General features: G+C 43.7%; 2 protein-coding genes across 11 annotated transcripts in view; one reads left to right on the forward strand and one right to left on the reverse strand.

Annotated features, from left to right (window-relative positions):
- ANKRD13A (ankyrin repeat domain 13A) overlaps positions 1–20,147 on the reverse strand; it is a 40,161-nt gene extending 20,014 nt beyond the window's left edge. For both annotated transcript variants that reach the window (XM_060028203.1, XM_060028204.1), the window contains exons 1-3: positions 19,782–20,147; positions 1,016–1,148; positions 82–206 (exon numbers count right to left, since the gene is read on the reverse strand). In XM_060028203.1, coding sequence (XP_059884186.1) covers positions 82–206; positions 1,016–1,148; positions 19,782–19,877 — 354 coding nt within the window. In that variant the 5' untranslated portion in view covers positions 19,878–20,147. The remainder of the gene's footprint in view (positions 1–81; positions 207–1,015; positions 1,149–19,781) is intronic.
- A 3,831-nt stretch (positions 20,148–23,978) lies between these two features.
- Positions 23,979–26,598, forward strand: part of GIT2 (GIT ArfGAP 2) — a 46,671-nt gene continuing 44,051 nt past the window's right edge. For all 9 annotated transcript variants that reach the window (XR_009521685.1, XM_060028205.1, XM_060028209.1 and 6 more), the window contains exon 1: positions 23,979–24,149. Coding sequence is in view for 8 of the 9 variants with exons in the window: in XM_060028205.1 (XP_059884188.1) it covers positions 24,098–24,149 (52 nt within the window). In the remaining variant the exon portion in view is untranslated. The remainder of the gene's footprint in view (positions 24,150–26,598) is intronic.

A 26,598-nucleotide genomic window follows, 5' to 3' on the forward strand; every position in this document is an offset into this window, starting at 1 on the left:
ACACAAGGATGTCAAACTGTGTCCGCAGCTGCTGTGTCAGCATTTAACTCCAATGATGGCACTGTCAATTTTTATGGCTACCTCGAGAATTTTCTGGAGCAGCTCGGGAACTCCCTCGAGGGCCATGGATGTGTTGTGGAAGTCCCGATGCTGAAGGACTGTGTACACCATCTCGGGATCACCAGTGCTCACAGCCTCGTGCAAAACTGGAAGGCAAAAAAGTGAAATTTGACCCCCCTGAATTCTCACACTTTCTGACAAATTCCAAAGCCACTATGAAAAATATCTATCTGGATCAAAGGCCAACATTCTCTTCAAAGTGGGACCCAGGCTGCAGCCCCCCCGATCTTTATGACCATGACTACTTACTTCTAGCCCTTACCTGACTGAGAAGAGAAGAGAACATAGCACTCTTAGCCTCTTGAGCAAACCCTACCATCGTTCCCTTTCCCCCCTTTCTTACCACTGGCTCTGAAATACTGACAGTGTCTTCAGAGCTGGCTTTCACTGTGTGATCACATAACTGTGGAGATGGGCAGGTAGGGTTTGTGTTGTGTATATCCTTGCTCAGTCAACTCAAAATTACTCTGAGAGTAATTTTGAGAGTATGAGAGTGTGCAAAACAAGTGAAGTGCCAGGATTTCACTGGAAAATACTACTACTTTCAGCTATAATTTTTTTGATTTTGTCTATCCTCATGGACTCGCTAGAGTTACCACCACATTCCTCAGGGGAAATCCGGCCTCCACACTCATGTCTGATGCACATAGAGCTGCTTTCTGGATAAGGAGTCACCCTCTACCCAGGGCTCTTGGCCCAGGACATAATTCGGACCACTGTGCTGCAGACGAGCCAGCAGCATCCGAGGCTCTCATCTTCTTGCCCAGCCCCAAGTTCCAAGAGAGAAAGAGTCTTAAGATAAAGATGACTTGGGACAATAAGGACTGAAACTGGCCTTTATTCAGAAAGAGAAAACAAAATGAAAGGCTTTAAATTATTTTACAAGTATACTTGCCTGTCCATCCCTCGCGATTTTCTTTTGTAACGTCTGCTTTATGTCGGAGCAAGACTCTAGCAGATTCCAAATGTCCCAAAGAAACAGCAAGATGCAATAAGGTTCGACCTCGCGGATCCAGAGCCTCCACATTCTGTAAAGTAAACACTGGCATTTATATAATTGGATATATTACATAAAAACGTGGAAAGGAGTTTGAGAGATAATATTCAGTATAAAAATTTAAAATAGGAGGGTCGGGGCTTCCCTGGTGGCACAGTTGTTGAGAGTCCGCCTGCTGATGCAGGGGATATGGGTTCGTGCGCCGGTCCGGGAAGATTCCACGTGCCGCAGAGCGGCTGGGCCCGTAAGCCATGGCCGCTGGGCCTGTGCGTCCGGAGCCTGTGCTCCGCAACGGGAGAGGCCACAACAGGGAGAGGCCCGCGTACCGCAAAAAAATAAATAAATAAAAATAAATAAATAAATAAATAAATAAAATAGGAGGGTCTGGGAGAACCCTGTTGACATAGCATCACACAGAAGGGATTTGGTGTGTTCACAGTGGTGGCAGAAGAATCTCCCTGACACATCTGGGCCAAAAAGCAACCTCAGGCTACTGAAACAGGACTCCCCATTCTCCTGCAAAGGTAAGCCCAGGAGGCTTGAGACAGTACCCTCAATGTGCTGTGGATGGTAAATGTCATTTAATCCTAAGACAGTTCGGAATTAAATATGAGAAAGATGAAATACACCAAATCCACAGTATTCACCTTTGTGTTAACTTTAGTAGTATTCTGTGTAATATGGCATTTTCAATGTTTGTAAGATTTAGATAATGTATTAGAGAATCTGACAAATTAGCCTGTGATTCTAATGTAAGATATACCATTGAATAATTGATTTTGGACTCGTATTAGAGATTTTTACTAGTGTGCAAATAATATTAAAAAAGAGGAGGACTGGTTCAAGATAGCGGAGTAGAAGGACGTGCGCTCACTCCCTCTTGCGAGAGCACCGGAATCACAACTAACTGCTGAACAATCATCGACAGGAAGACACTGGAACTCACCAAAATAGATACCCCACATCCAAAGACAAAGGAGAAGCCACAATGAGTTGGTAAGAGGGGCACAATCACAATAAAATCAAATCCCATAACTGCTGGGGGGGTGACTCACAAACTGGAGAACACTTATACCACAGAAGTCCACCCACTGGAGTGAAGGTTCTGAGCCCCATGTCAGGCTTCCCAATCTGGGGGTCTGGCAACGGGAGGAGGAATTCCTAGAGAATCAGACTTTGAAGGCTAGTGGGATTTGACTGCAGGACTTCAACAGGACTGGAGGAAACAGAGACTCCACTCTTGGAGGGCACATACAAAGTAGTGTGAGCAGTGGGACCTAGGGGAAGGAGCACTGACCCCATAGGAGACTAAATCAGACCTACCTGCTAGTGTTGGAGGGTCTCCTGCAGAGGCGGGACAGAGGTGGCTGTGGCTCACCATGGGGACAAGGACACTGGCAGCAAAAGTTCTGGGAAGTACTCCTTGGCGTGAGCCCTCCCAGAGTCCACCATTAGCCCCAGCAAAGAGCCCAGTAGGCTCCAGTGCTGGGTTGCCTCAGGCCAAACAACCAACAGGAGGGAACTCAGCCCCACCCATCAGCAGACAAGCAGATTAAAGTTTTACTGAGCTCTGCCCACCAGGGCAACACCCAGCTCCACCCACCACCAGTCCCTCTGATCAGGAAGCTTGTACAAGCCTCTTAGATAGCCTCATCCATCAGAGGGCAGACAGCAGAAGCAAGAAGAACTACAATTCTGCAGCCTGTGGAAGGAAAACCACATTCACAGAAAGACAGACAAAATGAAAAGGCAGAGGACTTTGTACCAGATGAAGGAACAAGATAAAACCCCAGAAAAACAACTAAATGAAGTGGAGATAGGCAACCTTCCAGAGAAAGAACTCAGAATAATGATAGTGAAGATGATCCAGGACCTTGGAAAAAGAATGGAGGCAAAGATCGAGAAGATGCAAGAAATGTTTAACAAAGACCTAGAAGAATTAAAGAACAAACACTAAAGGGCTTCCCTGGTGGCGCAGTGGTTGAGAGTCTGCCTGCCGATGCAGGGGACAAGGGTTCGTGCCCCGGTCCAGGAAGATCTCACATGCCACGGAACGGCTGGGCCTGTGAGTCGTGGCTGCTGAGCCTTCGCGTCCAGAGCCTGTGCCCCGAAACGGAAGAGGCCATAACAGTGAGAGGCCCACACACTGCAAAAAAAAAAAAAAAAAAAAAAAAAAGAACAAACACTAAAGAACAAACAAACAGAGATGAACAATCCAATAACTGAAATGAAAAATACGCCAGAAGGAATCAATAGCAGAATAAATGAGGCAGAAGAACGGATAAGTGACCTGGAAGACAGAATGGTGGAATTCACTGCCGCAGAACAGAATGAAGAAAAAAGATTGAAAAGAAATGAAGACAGCCTAAGAGACCTCTGGGACAACATTAAATGCAACAACATTCACATTATAGGGGTCCCAGGAGGAGAAGTGAGAGAGAAAGGACCCGAGAAAATATTTGAAGAGATTATAGTCGAAAACTTCCCTAACATGGGAGAGGAAATAGCCACCCAAGTCCAGGAAGCGCAGAGAGTCCCATAAAGGATAAACCCAAGGAGAGACATGCTGAGACACATAGTAATCAAATTGACAAAAATTAAAGACAAAGAAAATTATTGAAAGCAACAAGGGAAAAATGACAAATAACAAACAAGGGAACTCCCATAAGGTTAACAGCTGATTTCTCAGCAGAAACGCTACAAGCCAGAAAGGAGTGGCATGATATATTTAAAGTGATGAAAGGGAAGAACCTACAACCAAGATTACTCTAGCCGGCAAGGATCTCATTCAGATTCAACAGAGAAATCAAAAGCCTTACAGACAAGCAAAAGCTAAGAGAATTCAGCACCACCAAACCAGCTCTACAGCAAATGCTAAAGGAACTTCTCTAAGTGGGAAACACAAGAAAGGAAAAGGACCTACAAAAACAAACCAAAACAATTCAGAAAATGGTAACAGGAATATACAAATTGATAATTACCTTAAACGTGAATGGATTAAATGCTCCAACCAAAAGACACAGGCTTACTGAATGGATACAAAAACAAGACCCACATATATGCTGTCTACAAGAGACCCACTTCAGACCTAGGGACACATACAGACTGAAAGTGAGAGGATGGAAAAACATATTCCATGCAAATGGAAATCAAAAGAAAGCTGGAGTAGCAATACTCGTATCAGATAAAATAGACTTTAAAATAAAGAATGTTACAAGAGACAAGGAAGGACACTACATAATGATCAGGGATCAATCCAAGAAGATATAACAATTATAAATATATATGCACCCAACACAGGAGCACCTCAATACATCAGGCAACTAACAGCTATAAAAGAGGAAACTGACAGTAACACAATAATAGTGGGGAACTTTAACACCTCACTTACACCAATGGACAGATCATACAGACAGAAAATTAATAAAGAAACACAAGCTTTAAATGACACAACAGACCAGATAGATTTAATTGATATTTATAGGAAATTCCACCCCAAAACAACAAATTACACTTTCTTCTCAAGTGCGCACAGAACATTCTCCAGGATCACATTTCGGGTCACAAATCAAGCCTCGGTAAATTTAAGAAAATTGAAAGCATATCAAGCATCTTTTCCGACCACAATGCTATGAGATTAAAATCCATCACAGGGAAAAAAATGTAAAAAACACAAACACATGGAGGCTAAACAATACATTACTAAATAACCAAGAGATCACTGAAGAAATCAAAGAGGAAATAAAAAAATACCTAGAGACAAATTACAACAAAAACACCATGATCCAAAACCTGTGGGATGCCACAAAAGCAGTTCTAAGAGGGAAGTTTATAGCAATACAAGCCTACCTGAAGAAACAAGAAAAATCTCAAATAACAATCTAAACTTACACCTAAAGGAACTAGAGAAAGAAGAACAAACAAAACCCAAAGTTAGCAGAAGGAAAGAAATCATAAAGATCACAGCAGAAATAAATGAAATACAAACAAAGAAAACAACAGCAAATATCAATAAAACTAAAAGCTGGTTCTTTGAGAAGATAAACAAAATTGATAAACCTTTAGCCAGGTTCATCAAGAAAAAGAGGGAGAGAACTCATATCAATAAAGTAAGAAATGAAAAAGGAGAAGTTACAACAGACACTGCAGAAATACAAAAGTTCATGAGAGATTACTACAAGCAACTCTATGCCAATAAAATGGACAACCTGGAAGAAATGGACAAATTCTTAGAAAGGTATAACCTTCCAAGACTGAACCAGGAAGAAACAGAAAATATGAACAGACCAATCACAAGGAATGAAATTGAAACTGTGATCAAAAATCTTCCAACAAACAAAAGTCCAGGACCAGATGGCTTCACAGGTGAATTCTGTCAAACATTTAGAGACGAGTTAACACCCATCCTTCTCAAACTCTTCCAAAAAACTGCAGAGGAAGGAACACTCCCAAACCCATTCTATGAGGCCACCATCACCCTGATACCAAAACCAAAGATACTATAAAAAAAGAAAATTACAGACCAATATCACTGATGAACATAGATGCAAAAATCCTCAACAAAATACTAGCAAACAGAATCCAACAACACATTAAAAGGATCATACACAATGATCAAGTGGGATTTATCCCAGGGATACAAGGATTCTTCAATATATGCAAATCAATCAATGTGACACACCATATTAACAAAGTGAAGAAGAAAAACCATATGATCATCTCTCTAGATGCAGAAAAAGCTTTCCCCAAAATTCAGTACCCATTTATGATAAAAACTCTCCAGAAAGTGGGCATAGAGGGAACCTACCTCAACATAATAAAGGCCATATACGACAAACCCACAGTAAACATCATTCTCAATGGTGAAAAACTGAAAGCATATCCTCTAAGATCAGGAACAAGACAAGGATGTCCACTCTCACCACTATTATTCAACATAGTTTGGGAAATCCTAGCCATGGCAATCAGAGAAGAAAAAGAAACAAAAGGAATACAAATTGGAAAAGAAGAAGTAAAACTGTCACTGTTTGCAGATGACATGATACTATACATAGAGAATCATAAAGATGCAACCAGAAAACTACTAGGCTAATCAATGAATTTGGTAAAGTTGCAGGATACAAAATTAATGCACAGAAATCTCTTTCATTCCTATATACTAACAATGAAAGGTCAGAAAGAGAAATTAAGGAAACAATCCCATTCACCATTGCAACAAAAAGACTAAAATACCTAGGAATAGGGCTTCCCTGGTGATGCAGTGGTTGAGAGTCCGCCTGCCGATGCAGGGGACACGGGTTTGTGCCCCGGTCCGGGAAGACCCCACATGCCGCGGAGCGGCTGGGCCCATGAGCCATGGCCGCTGAGCCTGCGCGTCCGGAGCCTGTGCTCCATAACAGGAGATGCCACAACAGTGAGAGGCCCGCGTACTGCAAAAAAAAAAAAAAAAACCTAGGAATAAACCTACCTAAGGAGGTAAAAGCCCTGTACTCAGGGCTTCCCTGGTGGCACAGTGATTAAGAATCCACCTCCCAATGCAGGGGACACAGGTTGAAACCCTGGTCCGGGAAGATCCCACATGCTGCAGAGCAACTAAGCCCGTACGCCACAACTACTGAGCCTGCACTCTAGAGCCTGCGTGCCACAACTACTGAGCCCGCGTGCCACAACTACTGAAGCCCACACGCCTAGAGCCCATGCTCCGCAACAAGAGAAGCCGCCACAATGAGAAGCCTGCACACCACAACGAAGAGTAGCCCCTGCTCGATGCAACTAAAGAAAGCCCACGCGCAGCAATGAAGACCCAACGCAGCCACAAATAAATAAATAAGAAAATCTTTACTCAGAAAACTATAAAACACTGATGAAAGAAATCACAGATGACACAAACAGATGGAGAGATATACCACGTTCTTGGATTGCAAGAATCAATATTGTGAAAATGACTAAACTACCCAAAGCAATCTACAGATTCAATGCAATCCCTATCAAATTACCAGTGGCATTTTTTACAGAGCTAGAACAAAAAATCTTAAAATTTGTATAGAGACACAAAAGACCCCGAATAGCCAAAGCAGTCTTGATGGAAAAAAATGGAGCTGGAGGAATCAGACTCCCTGACCTCAGACTATACTACAAAGCTACAGTAATCAAGACAATATGGTACTGGCACAAAAACAGAAATACAGATCAATGGAACAGGATAGAAAGCCGAGATAAACCCACGCACCTATGGTCAACTAATCTATGACAAAGGAGACAAGGATATACAATGGAGAAAAGACAGTCTCTTCAGTAAGTGGTGCTGGGAAAACTAGACAGCTACATGTAAAAGAATGAAATTAGAACACTCCCTAACACCATACACAAAAATAAACACAAAATCCATACACAAAATGGATTAGAGACCTAAATGTAAGACCAGACACTATAAAACTCTTAGAGGAAAACATAGGAAGAACACTCTTTGACATAAATCACAGCAAGGTTTTTTTTGATCCACCTCCTAGAGTAATGGAAATAAAAACAAAAATAAACAAATGGGACCTAACGAAATTTAAAAGCTTTTGCAAAGCAAAGGAAACTACAAACAAGACAAAAAGACAACTCTCAAAATGGGAGAAAATATTTGCCAATGAATCAACAAAGGATTAATTTCCAAAATATATAAACAGCTCATGCAGCTCAATATTAAAAAAAATAAACAACCCAATCAAAAATGGGCAAGGGAAGCTTCCTTGGTGGCCCAGTGGTTAAGAATGTGCCTGCCAATGCAGGGGACACAGGTTCAACCCCTGGTCCAGGAAGATCCCATATGCCATGGCGTAACTAAGCCCACGCACCACAACTACTGAGCCTGTGCTCCAGAGCCAGTGAGCCACGACTCCTGAAGCCTGGGCACCCAGAGCCCGTGCTCTGCAACAAGAGAAGCCATCGTAATGAGAAGCCCGTACACTGCAACGAAGAGTAGCCCCCGCTCACTGCAACTAGAGAAAGACTGCGCACAGCAACAAAGACCCAACGCAGCCAAAAATAAATAAATAAAGTAAATAATAATTAGGGAAAAAAATGGGCAGAAGACCAAAATAGACATCTCTCCAAAGAAGACATACAGATGGTCAAGAAGCACGTGAAAAGCTGCTCAACATCACTAATTATTAGAGAAATGCAAATCAAAACTACAATGAGGTATCACCTCACACCAGTTAGAATGGGCATCATCAGAAAATCTACAAACAACAAATGCTGGGGAGGGTGTGGAGAAAAGGGATCCCTCTTGCACTGTTGGTGGAAATGTAAATTGATACAGCCACTATGGAGAACAGTACGGAGGTTCCTTAAAAAACTAAAAATAGAATTACCATATGACCCAGCAATCCCACTACTGGGCATATACCCAGAGAAAACCATAATTCAAAAAGACACATGCACGCCAATGTTCACTGCAGCACTATTTACAATAACCAGGTCATGGCAGCAACCTAAATGCCCATCAACAAAGGAATGAATAAAGAAGATGTGGTACATATATACAATGGAATATTACTCAGCCATAAAAAGGAACGAAACTGGGTCATTTGTAGAGACATGGATGGATCTAGAGACTGTCATACAGAGTGAAGTAAGTCAGAAAGAGAAAAACAAATATCGTATATTAACGCATATATGTGGAACCTAGAAGAATGGTACAGATGAACCAGTTTGCAGGGCAGAAATAGTGACACAGATGTAGAGAACAAACGTATGGACACCAAGGAGAGAAAATGGCAGGGGGATGGTGGTGGTGGTGGGATTAGTTGGGAGATTGGGACTGCCATATATACACTAATATGTATAAAATAGATAATAATAACCTGCTATATGAAAAAATAAATAAACTTCAAAAAAAATTTAAAAATAGTATTTGCACATCATGACAGCACTATATGGGAAAATGAATGCTTGCAAGTGCAAGACTGAAACATGACTCTGGGAGCTATACATAAAGATGACAGTTACTAAGTTCCTTTTTCTATAAAGTTAAGTGCCTCATAAACACTGGCTATAGGCCTCAGATCACTGAACACAACCTTAAGCACGAATGGCACTGAACACAACAGCACTCAAATTAAGTCTAAATAAGGCTAAGGGCTTTCATGGAAATGCAACCACCCTATGATGTGGAACATGGGGGATTTCTCCAGCACATCTCAGCATTCAAGTCAAGAACAGGAAGTGCAGGACTTTAATCAAAACCGAAAGTACAGGGCTTCCCTGGTGGCGCAGTGGTTGAGAGTCCGCCTGCCGATGCAGGGGACACGGGTTCGTGCCCTGGTCCGGGAAGATCCCACATGCCGCGGCGCGGCTGGGCCCGTGAGCCATGGCCGCTGAGTCTGCGCGTCCGGAGCCTGTGCTCCGCAACGGGAGAGGCCAAAACAGTGAGAGGCCCGCGTACCGCAAAAAAAAAAAAAAAAAAAAAAAAAAAAAACCGAAAGTACAAAAGATAATTTGAGTTAGAATAAAATTACATTCTCTAGCTGGATTCCCACCAAAACACCACTCTCATTATTGCGTGTTGAGTGCCCTGAAGTAGCAGCACCCACGGGTTCCACAGACAACCAGCATGATCCACCAGGCATGTGTGTGGACATATTTGCAGATAAATGTCCATTTGGCTTTGACTCTTCATTCCTATTTTGGCCCTCCTCCCGGCACCTGCGCTGGGTCTCCAGAGCTCAGTCTGAACAACTGGGTGCTGCCTTCCAAAGACGGCTCTGGATGTTCTTCCAAGGACACAAGAAACTGCCATGGGGCTTTTGGAATATAAAAAGTTTTACGTGCCATGATACTGCTGAGAAAATGTGCTTTATGTTGATTTGAGATGCTAGTTGTTGTGCAGCCTCCAGAGATATCCAGAACAAGCCACTATCAGCCACAGGAAAGGAAGGTAAGCCGGACTGTGGGTAAGCAGCTACTCTCCAACAGCTACTGAGCTTCCCTGTTTTGCTAATTGTATCGTGGCTATTGTGGAGTGAAGACAGGAACTGCTACTGAGGAAAAATAGAAGTGGTCGAAGACATTCTGCTAAGTGAACATGCGTCCTCCTGGACCAACCCCAGGCCTCAGCGTTCTCTCAGGTGCTGAAATGCCAACAAGTATCCTGGAACGGGGCCCACACCACCTCCTGGGAGTCCCTGACTTTTCCCAAGGGGACGGCCTGTCTATCTCACCAAAGCGTCCAAAGGGCAGGATCCGAGTCTCCTATTTCTTAGCTTCTGCCACCGTAGACTCTAATTTGCATTAAATCATCGTTCTTTAAAAAAAGTAATATGGCTTTAAACTATTAACTAAGCTGAAGTTTATTAGGAAAGAAATAATTAGCAAATTCATTATTTTCTTTCATGTCTCTTACAGATTCTGTTTTCTTTTTCTTTTTTTTTTTTTTTTTTTTTGCGGTACGCGGGCCTCTCACTGTTGTGGCCTCTCCCGCTGCGGAGCACAGGCTCCGTACGCGCAGGCTCAGCGGCCATGGCTCACGGGCCTAGCCGCGCCGCGGCATGTGGGATCTTCCCGGACCGGGGCATGAACCTGTGTCCCTGGCATCGTTAGGCAGACTCTCAACCACTGCGCCACCAGGGAAGCCCCAGATACTGTTTTCTTACTCAACAAGTTCAATGTACTACATGAAAGGTGCTAGGGTTAGCATACTGCCCGACACAGGAGATGCTTAACAATATTTACCACACAAAAGGGGAAACTCTACTTACTTTAATTCATACCCCAGAACAAAACTAACATCTCGGACTAAGCTCCTGGGCAACCATTAAGATACCATGTATAAAATGAAAGCCAAATATATTTTGTTGACATTTTTCTGTTTTGGACCACAGGGAAAACTGTATGTCGGAGCCACATAGCTGCACACTTTGCATGGCTAACTGTTCAGAGCCTCCTGTGCCTCTCCTCATTTGAAAGGAGAGAAGGAAGGAAGAATAATATAGTATATTACGGTGACAGTGTGATTTAAAACAATGGATGAATAACAATTAGAGTGGAAAAAAAGGATAGAAAATCAATAGAGAAAAATCAACAAAACCAAAAGTTGGCTCTTGGAAAATATCAACAAAATTGACAAAATTTCAGCTAGACTGACGAAGGGAAAAAAAGAGAGAGAAGACTAAAGTTACCAAAATCGGAATGTAAAAGAGGATATTACTAACATCTCTACAGAAATTAGAAGTATTGTAAATGAATGCTATGAACAACCATATGCCAACAAATTAGAATTTAGATGAAATGCACGTACTCCTAGACAGCCACAAACTAGCAAAACTGACTTAGGAAAAAATAGAAAACCTGAAAAAAATTTATAACAAGAAAAGAGATTGAATCAGTAATTTTAAAACTTCCCAGGATAAAAACCTCAGGCCTAGATGGCTTCACTGGTGAATTCTACCAAACGTTCAATAAATTAATACCAATTCTTCACAAACCCAAAAAAACAGAAGAGGAAGGAAAACTTCCCAATTCATTTTATAAGCCCAGTATTATCCTGATGATGAACACGTCACCAAAAAGAAAACCACAGACCAGTATCTCTTGTGAATACAGGTACAAAAATCCTCAACAATATTCTAGCAAAGTAAATTCAGCAACATATAAAAAGGGCTATTGTACACCATGACCAAGTGAGTTTACCCCACAAATGCCAAGGGTGGCTTAACATCTGACAATCAATTAATGTAACACAGCATATCAATAGAATAAAATAAAATAAAAAACACATGACCATCTCGATAAATGCATGCTGTGGTCTGAAGGCGAAGTGTCCACCCAAACTTTGTATGTTGAAATCTTAACCTCTAAAGATGATGGTATTAGGAAGTGGGGCCTTTGGGAAGTGCTTAGATCATGAGAGTGAAGCCCTCATGAACGGAATTAGTGCCTTTATAAAAGAGGCTCCAGAGAGCTTGCTAACCACCTTCTACCATGTTAGGACACAGTGAGAATGCACCTGCTATGAACCAGGAGGAGAGCCCTCAGCAGCCACCACACCAAACCTGCTGGCACCATGATCTTGGACTTCAAGGCTCCAGAACTATAAGAAATAAATTTCTATTGTTTATAAACTATCCACTCTATGATATTTGTTACCGCAGCTCAAATGGACTAAGACAATGCAGAAAAAGCATTTCACAAAATCCCACACCCCTTCATGATAAAAAAACACTCAACAAACTAGGAATGGAAGGGAACTTCCTCAAACAGCATCCGCCTGTGAAAACCCCACAGCTAATATCATATTTAATGGTGAAGGACTGGATGCTTTCCTCCTAAGACAGGAACAAGACAAGAATGTTCTCTTTCATCACTTCTATTCAGCATTGTACTAGAGGTTCTAACCAAGGCAATAAGGCAAGAAAAATAAATAAAAGGCATCCAGGTTGGAAAGGAAGACATAAAACTATCTCTACTCACAGACAACATGATCTCATATATAGAAAATCCTAAGAAATCTACTTAAAAACTATTAGAACTAATGATTTCTGCAAGGCTGCAGGATACGAGAGCAATACAGAAAAATCAATTGTATATCTATACACTCGTAGCAACTCAAAAATGAAACTTTAAAAATTGCTTTTACAGGGCTTTCCTGGTGGTGCAGTGGTTAAGAATCCGCCTGCCAATGCAGGAGACACGGGTTCGAGCCTTCATCCGGGAAGATCCCACATGCCGCAGAGCAACTAACCCAGTGGGCCACAACTACTGAGCCTGCGCGCTTAGAGCCCATGCTCTGCAACAAGAGAAGCCACTGCAATGAGAAGCCTGCACACTGCAACAAAGAGTAGCCCCCGCTTGCTGCAACTAGAGAAAGACTGCATGCAGCAACGAAGACCAAATGCAGCCAAAAATGAATGAATGAATTAATTACTTTTTTTAAAATTCCTTTTACAACAGCATTGAAAAGAATAAAACATTTGGGAATAAGTAAAAAAAGAAGTATAAACCTTATACTCTGAAAACCATAAAGCATTGTTGAAAGAAATTAAGATCTAAATAAATGGAAAAGCATCCCATGTTCATGGTTCAGAAGACTTAATATTTTAACATGTCAAAACTCCCTAAACTGAGCTACAGAGTCAATGCAATCTCTATCAAAATTCCAGCTGACTTTCTGCAGAAACGAACAAGCTTATACTAAGATTCATAGGAAATGCAAGGAACCCAGAATAGCCAAAACCATCTTGAAACAAAGAGTAAAATTTGAGGATTCACACTTCCCAATTTCAAAACTTACTACACAAAGCTACAGCAATCAAGACAGTGTGGTACTGGCAAAAGGACAGACATATAAATCAATGGAATACAATCTAGAGTCCAGAAATAAACTTATACATTTATGGTCAATTGATTTTCAACAAGCACACCAAAATAACTCAATGGGGAAAGAATAATCTTTTCAACAAATGGTACTTGAACAACTAGATATCCACATGCAAAAGAATGAAGTACTGTATATACCATATGCAAAAATTAGCTCAAAGTTGATCAAAAACCTAAATGTAAGAGCTAAAACACTAAAACTCTTAGGAGAAAACATAGGATTATATCTTTGTGAACTTGCGTTAACCAAAACCTTCTCAGATACAACACCAAATGCATAAGAGACAAAAGAAAATGCAGATAAACTACACTCCATCTAAACTGAAAACTGCTGTACTTCAAATGACATAAAGAAAGTAAAAAGACAACCTAAAGAATGGAAGAAAATATTTGCAAGTCATATGCTTAATAAGGGGCTAGTATCCGGAAAATATGAAGAACTCTAACTACTCAAGACTAAAAAGACAAATAATCCAGTTTTAAAATGGGCAAAGGATTTAAATAGACATTTCTTCAAAGAAGATATGCCAATGCCCAATAAGCACATGAAAGATGCTCAACATAACTAATCATTAGGGTAATGCAACACAAGACCACAAAGTGATAATACCTCACCCCCATTAGGATGGCTACAATCAAAAAGACAGACAATAACAAGTGTTGACAAGGATGTGGAGAAACTAGAAGCCTCATACACTGCTGGTGGGAATGTAAAATGGTGCAGTCAATTTGAAAAAGAGTTGGCAGTTCCTCCAAAAGTTAAACATAGAATTACTATAAGACCCAGCAATTCCACTTGCAGGTGTTTACCCAAAAAAAATAAAAACATACAACCACACAAAAACTTGCACACAGATATGCATAGCAGCATTATTCATAATGGCCGAAAGGTGGGAAAAAACAAATGTCCATCAACTGGCAAATGAATAAACAAAATGTACTCTATACATACAATGGAATATTATTCAGCCATTAAAAGGAATGAAGTACTAATACCTCCACAACATGCATGAACCTTGAAAACATCATGTTAGGTTAAAGAAGCCAAACACAAAAGGCCACATATTGTATGACTGCATTTACATGAAATGTCCAGAATAAGCAAATCTGTACAGATAGCAAGCAGCTTAATGGTTGTCTGGGGCTGAAGGTGTTGGGGGGAAATAGGAAATGACAGCTAATGGGTGTGGGGTTTCCTTTTGGGGTGATGAAAATGTTCTGGAATGTGATAGTGGTGACAGTCACACAACTCTGAATATACTAAAAAACAGTGAATAATATACTTTAATGAGTGAATTGCATAAGTGAATTATATCTCAATAAAGATGTTTGAAAACCAACATATGTGTTTTATGTAAGACATAAAACTAATCTATCTACTCTCTATCTATATGCTGTTTGACGAGTTGCTTAATTTCTCTTGAGCTTCAGTTTGCTCCCTTGTAAAACAGGATTAAAAAAAAACAATAAAACCCCACCTACCTTACAAAGTTCTTACAAGGGCAAAGGCACAAGCCTAACCCACACAGAAAGCACTTCGAAGAGCCAGCACTTATTATCATACACCTACATTACATAGTTTCATACAAGCCGTCACTTTCTCCCTAAAAGGGATTTGTTCAAATTTCCTTACAGTTAATAGTGGAGCTTAGGGTCTTCAACTAATGACGTTAGTTTAGTGAGCAAGAGCTTTCAGAATTTAACTGGAATTCACTGTCGAAGTTGACCATGCAAGTTTTTCCTTTAAGTTTCTTCAGTCATGAGCCGTACCAAATTAAAAATCCCCACCCTCTTAACTATCATTGTGCCCCAAAAGAAGAAAAGGAATGAGATTTCTACACGTCTCCTTATGTGATAATGTAAGCCCACTGACTTTTCTTGTCCAAGCCCTCTTTGCCTGCCCGCTGTTCTCCAGCCGCAGTCAAGGCGCAGCTGAGTACGGGCTGCAGAGCCAGACAACTGGGCCCACTTCCGGACCCCTCACTAGCCTTGGGTGGATTACTCAACCCCTCTGAGCCTTGGTCCCTAGCACACAGCCAGAGCTTCAGAAACTCTCACAGGGGCCTCCTGGGGAGGCCTCAGGTAAGAGGCTGCTAAGCAGCCCTCCATTCGCTTGAGAGAGTCAACCACCCTCATTCCTGTGCACTCTCAGACCGCCTTGGTCCTCTGCAGCTATGGCCTGAGCTGGTTCTCCCACTCCGAGTCAGGGGTCGGGGTCAGGAAGCCATACAAGCCTGGTTCCTAAGGTGAGCCTGAGCCTCTGAGGGCTGAGGAGGAGCAGCTGAGAGGAGGCTCCAGGCTCTTCCCCTTGGATGCAAGGCTCTGGCTCACAGCGGGCCTCTAGCCAACAGGCACTGGCTTGAACGTGTGCCCAGTGGCCTCACCCAGCCTAGCCCCTGGCTGGGATGAGAACCCCTGGGTGGTTCCCTGGTCAGGCTCCGGGCACTGCAGCTGCGTAGAACATCCTCTTCCTCTTGCCCAGATTTTGTGCTTTCACTGCTGGCTCCCTAACAGGGGGCTGGCCCTGGAGTCAGGCATCATCTGCCACCCTCCACTCCACTCGATCCCAGGGCTTTCTCTCCCCTGCTAAGGTGCACTGACTGACCTTTGCATTTGTCCCTGTAAATTTTCCTTCATTCTTCCAGCATCAGCAGGAAGGCCAAAAGATGTTTAACAGACCTCTCTGGCTAAGTGACAAATGACATAACCATAACACAAATCATTTCAACTGCACCAATCAACTTCAAGGCCCCGCTGAATATTAAAGGCAGTAGAGCTGATGGGTTAAGAGGCACTTAATAAAGTGCCTCTGCTGAGTAAACGTTGAAAGCGTGAAACAATCTCATCACTGGCAAAGTTACACAAGCAGTGAACTCCAGCTATTAGCAAGACGGTGGCACTGGGGCTGACTCACTCACACTCAGAAACACGTGCTTATCCTCTTCATCTGGATAAACTTGATTCTTTCTGTGCCACTGTTCCTAGAACAAAATAAAATTCTTATAGCTACCAGTGTGCCTGCTTCATGTCTCACTCGTGGGATGGAAGGAATGAAGGAACGGACAGCAGAAAATTACGGGCAAACAAAGCCTCAAGTGAAACAGCTGGTTTTATTGCTGGGGTGATAAGAATTTTTTTGTTTTTAATTATGCAACCAATACGTGTTCTTTGTAGAAAAATTGGAACATACATAAAAGAAGCCACATTCCCAGGATGATTATAATGATAGCAGCAGCAAGTATGGTAAATGTACTGCTCCCATTTACTAAGTGCCTTTGCTTTCTGATCTGTTCTCTGCTTCATTCTCCAGAATCCTGAAATGGAGGCACTTTCACTGAAAGAAGTAAAGCGGAAGGGTTAAGAATACAGGACTAAGCAGACTGTGACTTTCTGGGTTGATATCCTAGTTCAACTACTGGGTAAGCAGGTGACTGGACCTCTCCACCTCCGTTTCCTCATCTGTGAAATAGGAATCACAATAGCACTCACCCCAGGGGACTGATGTGAGAATTAAATCTAAAACTTCACATAAAACATTTCAGCACGGTGCCTGGCAAAACAGCAAAATACCGTGTTTTGACAGGTGATGAACCGATTTGGCAAGGGTAAATTAGGCACCCAAGCTCACAACCTAACCTGCGATAGCACTGGCCATTAACCTAACTGCCTCCAAGGCACAGGTGTAGGCAACTGTTTTGTAATTAACAGAGGATCTCGATAAATATGAAAGCAGCAAAATATTCCCTGCCTTGTACTTTAATGACATCAATTATCAACTTCTTGACCCTGAAGCAGTTACATAATTTGCAGGACCCAGAGAAAAATCAAAATGCAAGGCCCCTTAATCAAAAAAAAAAAATTTAGAACTTCAAGACGATAACTGCAGAGCATTAAACCAAGCACGAGGGACTTCCCTGCCTGGTCCAGTGGTTAAGTGGTCCAGTGGTTAAGACTCCACACTTCCACTGCAGGGGGCACGGGTTCGATCCCTGGTCGGAGAACTAAGATCCCGCATGCCGCACAGCACAGCCAAAAAAAAAAAAAAAAAAACCACCAAGCACCAGCCACTTCTGAGCACAAGGCCCTGTGCAACTGCCAGGTCGCACACCCTTGAAGCCAGGCCCGTGTCCACCCCTTCAACGGCCAAGTTTCAGGATCGAAACTGGATTGCGTGCTCACGACAATCAAGCTTCCACGGTCAAGATGTTCTTTCTGAATACACTTCAACTATCCCTTCCCCAGAGAAAACAGGATCCTGTGGAATGATCTACAGTGATAACCAATAACAAAGCCAAAACCAAATAATTAGCAAAGATGAATATTCTCTCCTGACCTCCTTGCCAGTCAAAGGCATTAAGGATCAATTTACTCCGGGACAACCTGCTGCAAACTTATAATTCTCTAATCGCGAATGTCCTTAACGTTTTTCAAGGTAGGAGGCACAGCGAACTTTCGATGAACATGTCTATCACAGCTTGCAGGAAAAAGAAATAATTCAACCATGCCACATTGTAGATTATAAACCAAGACTTGGTCTTATCGAACAAGTTTTTCTATAAAGAAAGACTGCACTTCATTTAAACTCTTTTCCTCACTCCAATGAACAGAAAGCCTGCTGCTTTCAGAAATCAGTATTGAACGTGTGTGTGGTTTAAGGACAATGATGACCCTCTCTATCGAATAGGATTTTAGTTTTGTGACTTTCCTTGTACTTTATCTCAATATTTCGTAAGAAGCTGGGCGGCCCCGATAACGAGGAAGTGCAGAAGCAAAACGCAGCAGAACTAAAAACAAGACTGTCCGGTCATTTTTAAAGTGTCCAAGGTGAGACTGAAATCTGAGAGCAAAATCATGGAGGATTCTCTCTGAGCCACGTTTAGTAAGAGAAAGGGAATTAAATCTTCAGGTATACCGCAATGCCTAATGGTGAATCATCTACTCTGGGGGCATGATCTAATTAACAGCAATGACGCTTACAACGAAAGTTTATTCTGTCGGGATAGAGAATTTAAATGAAAAAAGAGCAACTTTTGACTTCCAGTGGGTGCTCAACAGACTTAAAAGGGAGACGTCAAGGTACAAGAACACACTTAGCAGTAACCATTCATCACATGGGGGGATGCTGACCTTGCTCAATTTTTGCCAACCATAAGAAAACCAATGCCCCTTTTCCTCTAAAATTTCTTGACAATTACAGCATCAAATTGGAGCCATTCAAACACCAGAACTTTAGCACACTGGATAAAATGAAGTCAACCAGAACAATTATACCAAATAATTACAAATCCTCATCCTAACTGCTAAGTCTGTTAGTTTGTAACTTGAGGATACCAATACCTCCCAGAATTGCTGGGATGCCTTTAAGGCAGGGTTTCTCAAGCAAAATGCTACTGACATTTTGGGACAGATAAATCTTAGTTGGGGAGGGGGGTGTCTTACGCATTTGTGCATTATAGGATATTGAGCAGCTTCCCTGGCCTCTACCCATTAGATTCCAGTAACACCCACTCCCCACTTGTAACAACCAAAAATGTCCCCATTAATTACTTGATGTGTGGGATGAGGGATGAAATCACTTCCAACTGAGAACCACTGCTTATACAGATGGCAATAAATAAAAGGTAAGGAATCAAAGCACTTTAAAACAGAAAGTGATTTTAAGGATGCTGTGCACCAGTGATTCTCAAACTTGAACTATTGATAATAGTCAAGTACAAGATTTGCCCACAGGGGTATCAACACCCTCATTCTACAAATAAGTGGACGTGGGCCAGAAAAGGAAAATGCCTTGCCCAAGGTCACAGGGCAAGTTAGAACCTGGACTCCAAACCCAACCAAGCCCTTCCTTACAAAACGTATGGGTGGGGTGAGAGGTGTGTGTTGCTCATACATTTTGGGGAGAGGCAGGCCTAATTGGTTAAGACGGTGCGCTCTGGAGCCAGCTGGCCAGAGTTAAAAATCCTGATTTGGTATTTATTAGGTGAGGGACCTTGTGTAAGGCACATAACCTCTGAGAGCCTCAGTTTCCTTCTCTGTCAAATTTAACGATAGTACCTACCTCCTAGGGTTGCTGGAAAGGCTGAGAAAGATAACATATATAAAACCTCGACACAGGGCCTGGAACACATTAAACACTCAATACATGTTGTTGTTATTATTATTATTATTGTCCCACGACTGCAGAGTGGAAGGGGTCTGCGGGGCCCCGAGGGCAGAGGACTGGAGATGGGCTCAGGGAGGCGATGCGACCCCCGACTCCCCCCTCCTCTCGCCGGGGGCGGACCCCCGCCTCGCCCCTCACCTGGCCCTGCAGCTCCTTCTCCAGCTGCCGGTAGTCGTTGTTCCAGACCAGGACGTGTAAAGGGAAGTGGCCGCTAGCGTCGCAGGCAGAGGACATGGCGAGGAGGCCGCAGCCGGGCCCTCACCGCCCGCTTGCCAAGTCTCAGCACCGGCAGGGTCTCCGGCGCTCGCCCGCCCGCCCGCCCGGCGGCCGGCGAGCGAGAGAACCAGGGGAGCGAGCAAGGGGCGCGGTACGAGGCAAGGGGGACTAGCTAGCCAGGTGAGGGGCACGCGCGAGAGGTCGGCGGTCGCGGGCCGGGTCGGGGACGGGGTCGGCCGCGCCCACCCCGCGCCCCGCCGCGCTCCCGCCTGCGCTGACAGCTCCCGAACCGACTTCTGCGGGCAGAACTGCCCCAAACAGGGAAGTGCGGGGAGCGAACCACCGCGCGCCGTGGCGGGGGGGAGAAGAGGACAACCACCTGGTCCGGGGTCCGCCTAACCCCACCCACCTGAAGTCCACATCTGGAAACACAGTAATGTCCAAAACAGAGTTAAAACTCTCTTCTTTAGCCCAGAATCTCTACATGGAAAACTCGGTCTACCCTTCATCACCCCTTTTTCCCCTGCTCCAGCTTTCTCATATGGTTCGGTCCACAACTGGGCCTATTCCACCGGCTCTGTGGTCACGGGGTTGACAACAGGCGCCTGGACCAAACCATTCTAGTTACTGACTCCCTAGCCTTTTTGGACCTGGGCATATGCTTCCACGATTGGTCAGGAGCCATTTTGGAAGTGGGCAGCACCAAACAATTTTCAAGGGGGAATTATAAACTCTGGAGAAGTGGCATTAAATAGTTGCACAATAAGAGGATGGTTCTATCTCAGGATTTCTCAACTTCGGCACATTTTGAACCACGTAATTTTTTTTTTTTTTGCTATTCTGGTAGCTCTGATTCTTTTTAATTTATTTATTTTTTACTTTTATTTATTTTGATTTTTTATACAATTTTAAAAAGTTGCTTTCCGGGGCTTCCCTGGTGGCACAGTGGTTAAGAATCCACCTGCCAATGCAGAGGACACGAGTTCAATCCCTGGTCTGGGAAGATCCCACATGCCGCGGAGCAACTAAGCCCGTGTGCCACAACTACTGAGCCTGTGCTCTAGAGCCCGCGAGCCACAACTACTGAGCCCGCGTGCCACAACTACTGAAGCCCGCACGCCTAGAGCCTGTGCTCCACAATGAGAAGCCACTGCAATGAGAAGCCTGCGCACTGCAACGAAGAATAGCCCCCACTCGCCACAACTAGAGAAAGCCTGCATGCAGCAGCAAAGACCCAACACAGCCAAAAATAAATAAATATATATATTTTTAAAGTTGCTTTCCATTTACAGTTTTTACTAAATATTGGCTATATTCCCAGTGTTGTACAATACATCCTTGAGTCTATCTTACCCCCAATAGTTTGTGCCTCCTCCCCTAACCTTATATTACCCCTCTCTCGCTCTCCCCAGTAGTAACCACTAGTTTGCTCTCTATATCTGTGAATCTGCTTCTTTTTTGTTATATTTACAACTTTGTTGTATTTTTTAGATTCCACATATAAGTGATATCATACAGTATTTATCTTTCTCTGTCTGACTTATTTCACTTAGCATAATGACCTCCAAGTCCATCCATGTTGCTGCAAATGGCAAAATTTCATTCTTTTTTTTAATGCCTGAGTGGTATTCCATTGTTGAATACTACATAAAGGGAACATACCTCAACATAATAAAGGCCATATATGACAAACCTACAGCTAACATCATACTCAATGGTGAAAAGCTGAAAGCATTTCCTCTGAAATCAGGAACAAGACAAGGATGCCCACTCTCACCACTTTTATTCAACATAGTTTTGGAAGTCCTAGCCACAGCAATCAGAGAAGAAAAAGAAATAAAAGGAACTCAAATTGGAAAGGAAGATGTGAACCACATAATTCTTTACGTGGGACTTGTCCTGTGCTTTGTAGGATGTTGAGCAGCATCCCTGGCCATTCTATCCACTGGATGCCAGTAACACTACCCCCAAAATGTCTCCAGACATTGCCAAATGTCCCCTGGAGGACAAAAATCCATCCCCCGCCCCCCACTGAGAAGCACTGTTCTACCTGAACCCCAAACTGGGTTATGATTCAAAGTTACCTAAGGTGGTGGTTTATTCCACATATGAATGTCATCTATTTTTGAAGCTAGCCGTTTGAATTTGGGGTTATGGCCAAAAGGACTAATAGATAATACTTAGACTTGACCACAATCAGCCACTATTAAGTTCATTCTTTGGGTTTCAATCTAAGACACTATAACTCCTTGATTCAATGAAGAACCAAGTCAACTTACAGCTACTCACCAGCCTGAGCTTTCTGCACAGCTGTCTACAACTAGACCACATAACTGGGCAAAGTTATTTAATGCTTCTTGAAAGCATACCCTCTGCCTTCCCTGCTTGTGCACATCCAGCTTTTCAGATGCCTGCAACAACAGCTGTTCAAGAATCCTGGCCTAATCCATTCTCCACATGTGTTGAGTCCAGAAGATTTGTTAGTCTGCAAACCAAAACAGGATGCAGGAGCATCAGGATGGAACCCAGAGGCTCTAACTGTGGAATGTGTGGGAATTATGTGGTTATGCCCATACCACACATTTATAAAAATGGAGAGATGAACCAAAGACCAGTGCTTCTGAGACCTCTTCCAGGACTTCTCTCCTTTCAGAAGGCTTGTGCAATTTAATTTTCTTTCTCTTCATCATCCTATGTTTATTGAACATTTCTCTTAATCCATTAGTCGGAAAACTCCACGATAACTGCTCACCAGAGTACCTAAAGTTAAAACAGTACCTGGCCCACAATAGGCATGGAATATTTGCTGAAGGGAGATCATGGTTGTGTTTACATATAATGCATACAATATTCATTAGCATTAGGGTCACATCTCTGCTCTTCTTCCACTGCTTAAACTCATCTCATTGTGTTTATCTCACACCATCCTGTGAGTTAGATTATCTATTCTTATCCTCAAGACAAAAAAAAAAAAAGTTGTGATTAGAAAATAATAGTAATATCAAATTCCAGGGCTTCCCTGGTGGCGCATTGGTTAAGAATCCGCCTGCCAATGCAGGGGACACGGGTTCGAGCCCTGGTCTGGAAAGATCCCACATGCCGCGGAGCAACTAAGCCCATGCACCAACACTGCTTAGCCTGTGCTCTGGAGCCCGCGAGCCACAACTACTGAGCCTGCAAACCACAACTACTGAAGCCCGCATGCCTAGAGCCCATGTTCCACAATAAGAGAAGCCACCGTAATGAAAAGCCCGTGCACCGCAAGGAAGAGTAGCCCCCGCTCACCGCAACTGGACAAAGCCCGTACGCAGCAACAAAGACCCAACTCAGCCAAAAAAATTTTTTTTCCAATAATAATAGGAGCTACTATTATTGAGGGCTTACTATGGGGCAGGCACACCACACTCTTCTGTAAATTATCGCATTTGTCCTTAGCCAGACAGTAAATATTTAAATTTGCTCGTCATATATGTTTTGTTGAATATTCTTCATCCTATCCCTTCTCTCCTTTTTCTTCTTTACAACCCTTTAAAAATGTAAAAATCATTTTTAAGTAACAGGCTATACAAAAGCAAATCATGGGCTACGGGTAGATACACATTATCTCCATTTTGCAGATGAGATTAAAACTGCAGCGTAAGGAAACATCTAACATATTCCTATTTTACTTATTGTAGATCTAGTGCAGCTGAAAGTAAGCTCCATAAAGACAGGAAATTTCGTCTTCTTGGCTCACTGCTCCTTTTCCAGTGCCTGGAGCAGTGTGTGGAACATAGTAGATGCTCAATAAATATTTGCTGAATAAAGGAATGCATAAATAAGTGAACTTGGCCAAAGTTATGCTAGATGACTTGACTACTGATTGCCTCAGGAAGGTTGTGGCTGCATACCTCTAGTCACTAGATTTTGCTGCCTCCCCTGATATTAATCAGCGCTGGGAAGAAGCGAATCTCTTCGAGAGAGGGAGACACCAAATCAAGGAAATTTGGAAGGACAGAAGACACCTGCCCTCACTCAAGATGGCGACAAGGCAGCGTGCCCTTTCCGGTCACATGACCTGCCCGTCGCCGAAGGGCGCCTCCTCGCGCGTGCGTGCTGCGCCGCGGCTGTGAGGCGCTGAGGGGAGAGGCGCCGCAGCCAGCACCACCGTGGGGACCCGTTAGAGCGGAAGCGCCGCCGCCGCCGCCGCCTTCGCTGTCCCCGGCCACTAGGTTCCCGGCAGGTGGGAGGCGGGAGCCATGTCGAAGCGGCTCCGGAGCAGCGAGGTGTGCGCTGACTGCAGCGGGCCGGGTGAGTCGCACCAGCCGGGCCCGCTCCCTTCAGCTCTCCTGGCCGGGACCCCTGTCCCGGGGCCGCCCCCTCGGGCCGGGCGGGTCCCGGCTGTCGAGCTCTGCACCCTATGTCTGGGGTCGGGACGAGGAGGAATCTCGGCGGCCTTGGGGCGGGACCGTCCCGGGCCTGTCTGAGCCGGAGCGGGCAGGGGGTCGCCGCCCTCGCGTCCCTTCCTTCCCTCTCGTCCCTTCTGTCCCAGGCCGGGCGGTGAAACGGCGGGGTCGGGCCCGCTTTCCCAACAGGAAGGGGCTTGGGCAATCTACAGGAAGGCCAGTTACAGAAGTGAAATCCGAGCGTCCTCCCGGCAGCGGCCCCCAGAGGCTGCAGGTGTCAGCCCCCTCCCCACAGCTACCCAGACTCCCGCCCCAGGAGGGGGCCCTGGGGCCCTGCCCGGAGTGGGTGACACTCGCCGCTTCCCTCCACTGAGACTCGCCAGAGGACCCCCATGGATGAGTTCCCCGCTCCTGACATCCCTACTCCCACTCCACCGCGGAGAATCTCCAGGATGTCGGGGTCTTGCAAATGCGACCAGCACTTAGGAGGCAATGCCGGTTTCAAGTTCTGAGATCTGAACGAGCTGAGTTCAAACTAGATTTTGCCTCTCGGTGACCTTGGGCTAGTGACTTCATTTGGCCGAGTCTTGATTTCCTCATTTTTCCGATGAGGATAATTGGGAGTACAGTGCTCAGGGGTAGGGAAGATTCAATGAATATTCTTAGACTCATCTCATTTAAGGCGGTTTTTTTCCTTTTTTTCTTTTTTGTACTGTGTGCAGAACCTTTACAGCCCCTTAAAGCTATAGTTGAATTTCTAAATCATACATTAATTACACCTTACAAAACAACCACACACCAAATCACGGGCAAGTATACCCATTTGTGCATTCAGGCAGTATAGGCATATGGGAGCATTGAAAGGCCAAAACCATTCCTCCCATGCATAGTTTTCAGATTTAGAGTTCAGATCCATCTTAGCGGTTGGAACTGGGTTGACAGGTCTCTATGCTGTTTTCAGTGTTTGGATTTATCTGCTTTGAATTTGAAGTTGTAAGATGGCTTCTTTGGCACAATAGCATCCAATAAACGATCTTAACGAAATGAGCACCAGTGTTTTTGCAACTGTTCGGAACTTCATCTTGTCACATGGAAGTGGAGACTGATTTTAAATAGTATTGTGATAACTCAAACCTTATGTGGTTATTTCACGGCCTGTATATTGTAAGTGGGGTTACCAGTTTCCTTTGAAGATAGGGAGATGGGTGGAGGAGTTTTAAAAGAAGTGTTTCAGAAACCAAGTTAGTGTGTTGTACGAGCTCCATTGTATTCTCTAAAAATGTTATTTGTTCCACTTCCTTATTTTCTTGCCTGTTTTCAGTTGAACTTTCTGTGATGTTTGATTCACATGAATTTAGATTCAAACTTCCTGTTGAAATGCATTTTCTTTGCTTCTCAGTGGATGGTTTGGGGCAAAGGAAAACTGCATCTCCATTGCCACACTAAATACTCAACTAAATAATAAATACAGTCTTGCACTTCTCCGGCGTTTTGTGCATTTCAGAACATTTTCTCTTCCATTGTTATCTTTTTAGTTGTTGTCTCATGCCTCATCTACAGAGACTTGAGTCACTTCCTTCCTGTTTTGAATATAATTAGGCTACCTTGAAATGTTCTGAACTTGAGCAGCTGGGAATTTGTGCTGCCTTTTCTGCAAAGCCCTAGTAAAAGAGTTACCTTTAGGGTTGGGGATCCCTTTGAGATTCTTTTTTTTTTTTTAATTAATTTATTTATTTTTGGCTGTATTGGGTCTTCGTTACTGCATGCGGGCTTCCTCTAGTTGCAGTGAGCGGGGGCTACTCTTCATTGTGGTGCTCAGGCTTCTCATTGCGGTGGCTTCTCTTGTACGGAGCATGGGCCCTAGGGGCGTGGGCTTCAGTAGTTGCGGCACGTGGGCTCAGTAGTTGTGGTTCGTGGGCTCTAGAGCGCAGGCTCAGTAGTAGTGGCGCACAGGCTTAGTTGCTCCGTGGCGTGTGGGATCTTCCCAGACCAGGGATCGAACCTGTGTCCCCTGCATTGACAGGTGGATTCTTAACCACTGTGCCACCAGGGAAGTGACCCTTTTGAGATTCTGATGAATGCTCAGGCCTTCTTCCCAGAAAATGCACACGTGCTTAACTCTTTCATACAGAATTTATGTTAAGATTTCTCAGAGGAGTTATAGACATTTCTGAAGCCCATTGGTTGTGTTCCTAGAACCCAGGTTAAGAAGCCCTGGAATAAAACGTTCAGATAAACTGGAAGGGGTTCACCCACTCTCAGTCGTACAAACTCGATTTGGATTTTACTGTGTTGTTAACATTCTGATGTTCTCTCCATGGGATTCTGATTCACGATGTTAAGGTGATTAATAT

The sequence above is a fragment of the Delphinus delphis genome, chromosome 13, assembly GCF_949987515.2.
Source record: "Delphinus delphis chromosome 13, mDelDel1.2, whole genome shotgun sequence".
Classification (NCBI taxonomy): domain Eukaryota; kingdom Metazoa; phylum Chordata; class Mammalia; order Artiodactyla; family Delphinidae; genus Delphinus; species Delphinus delphis.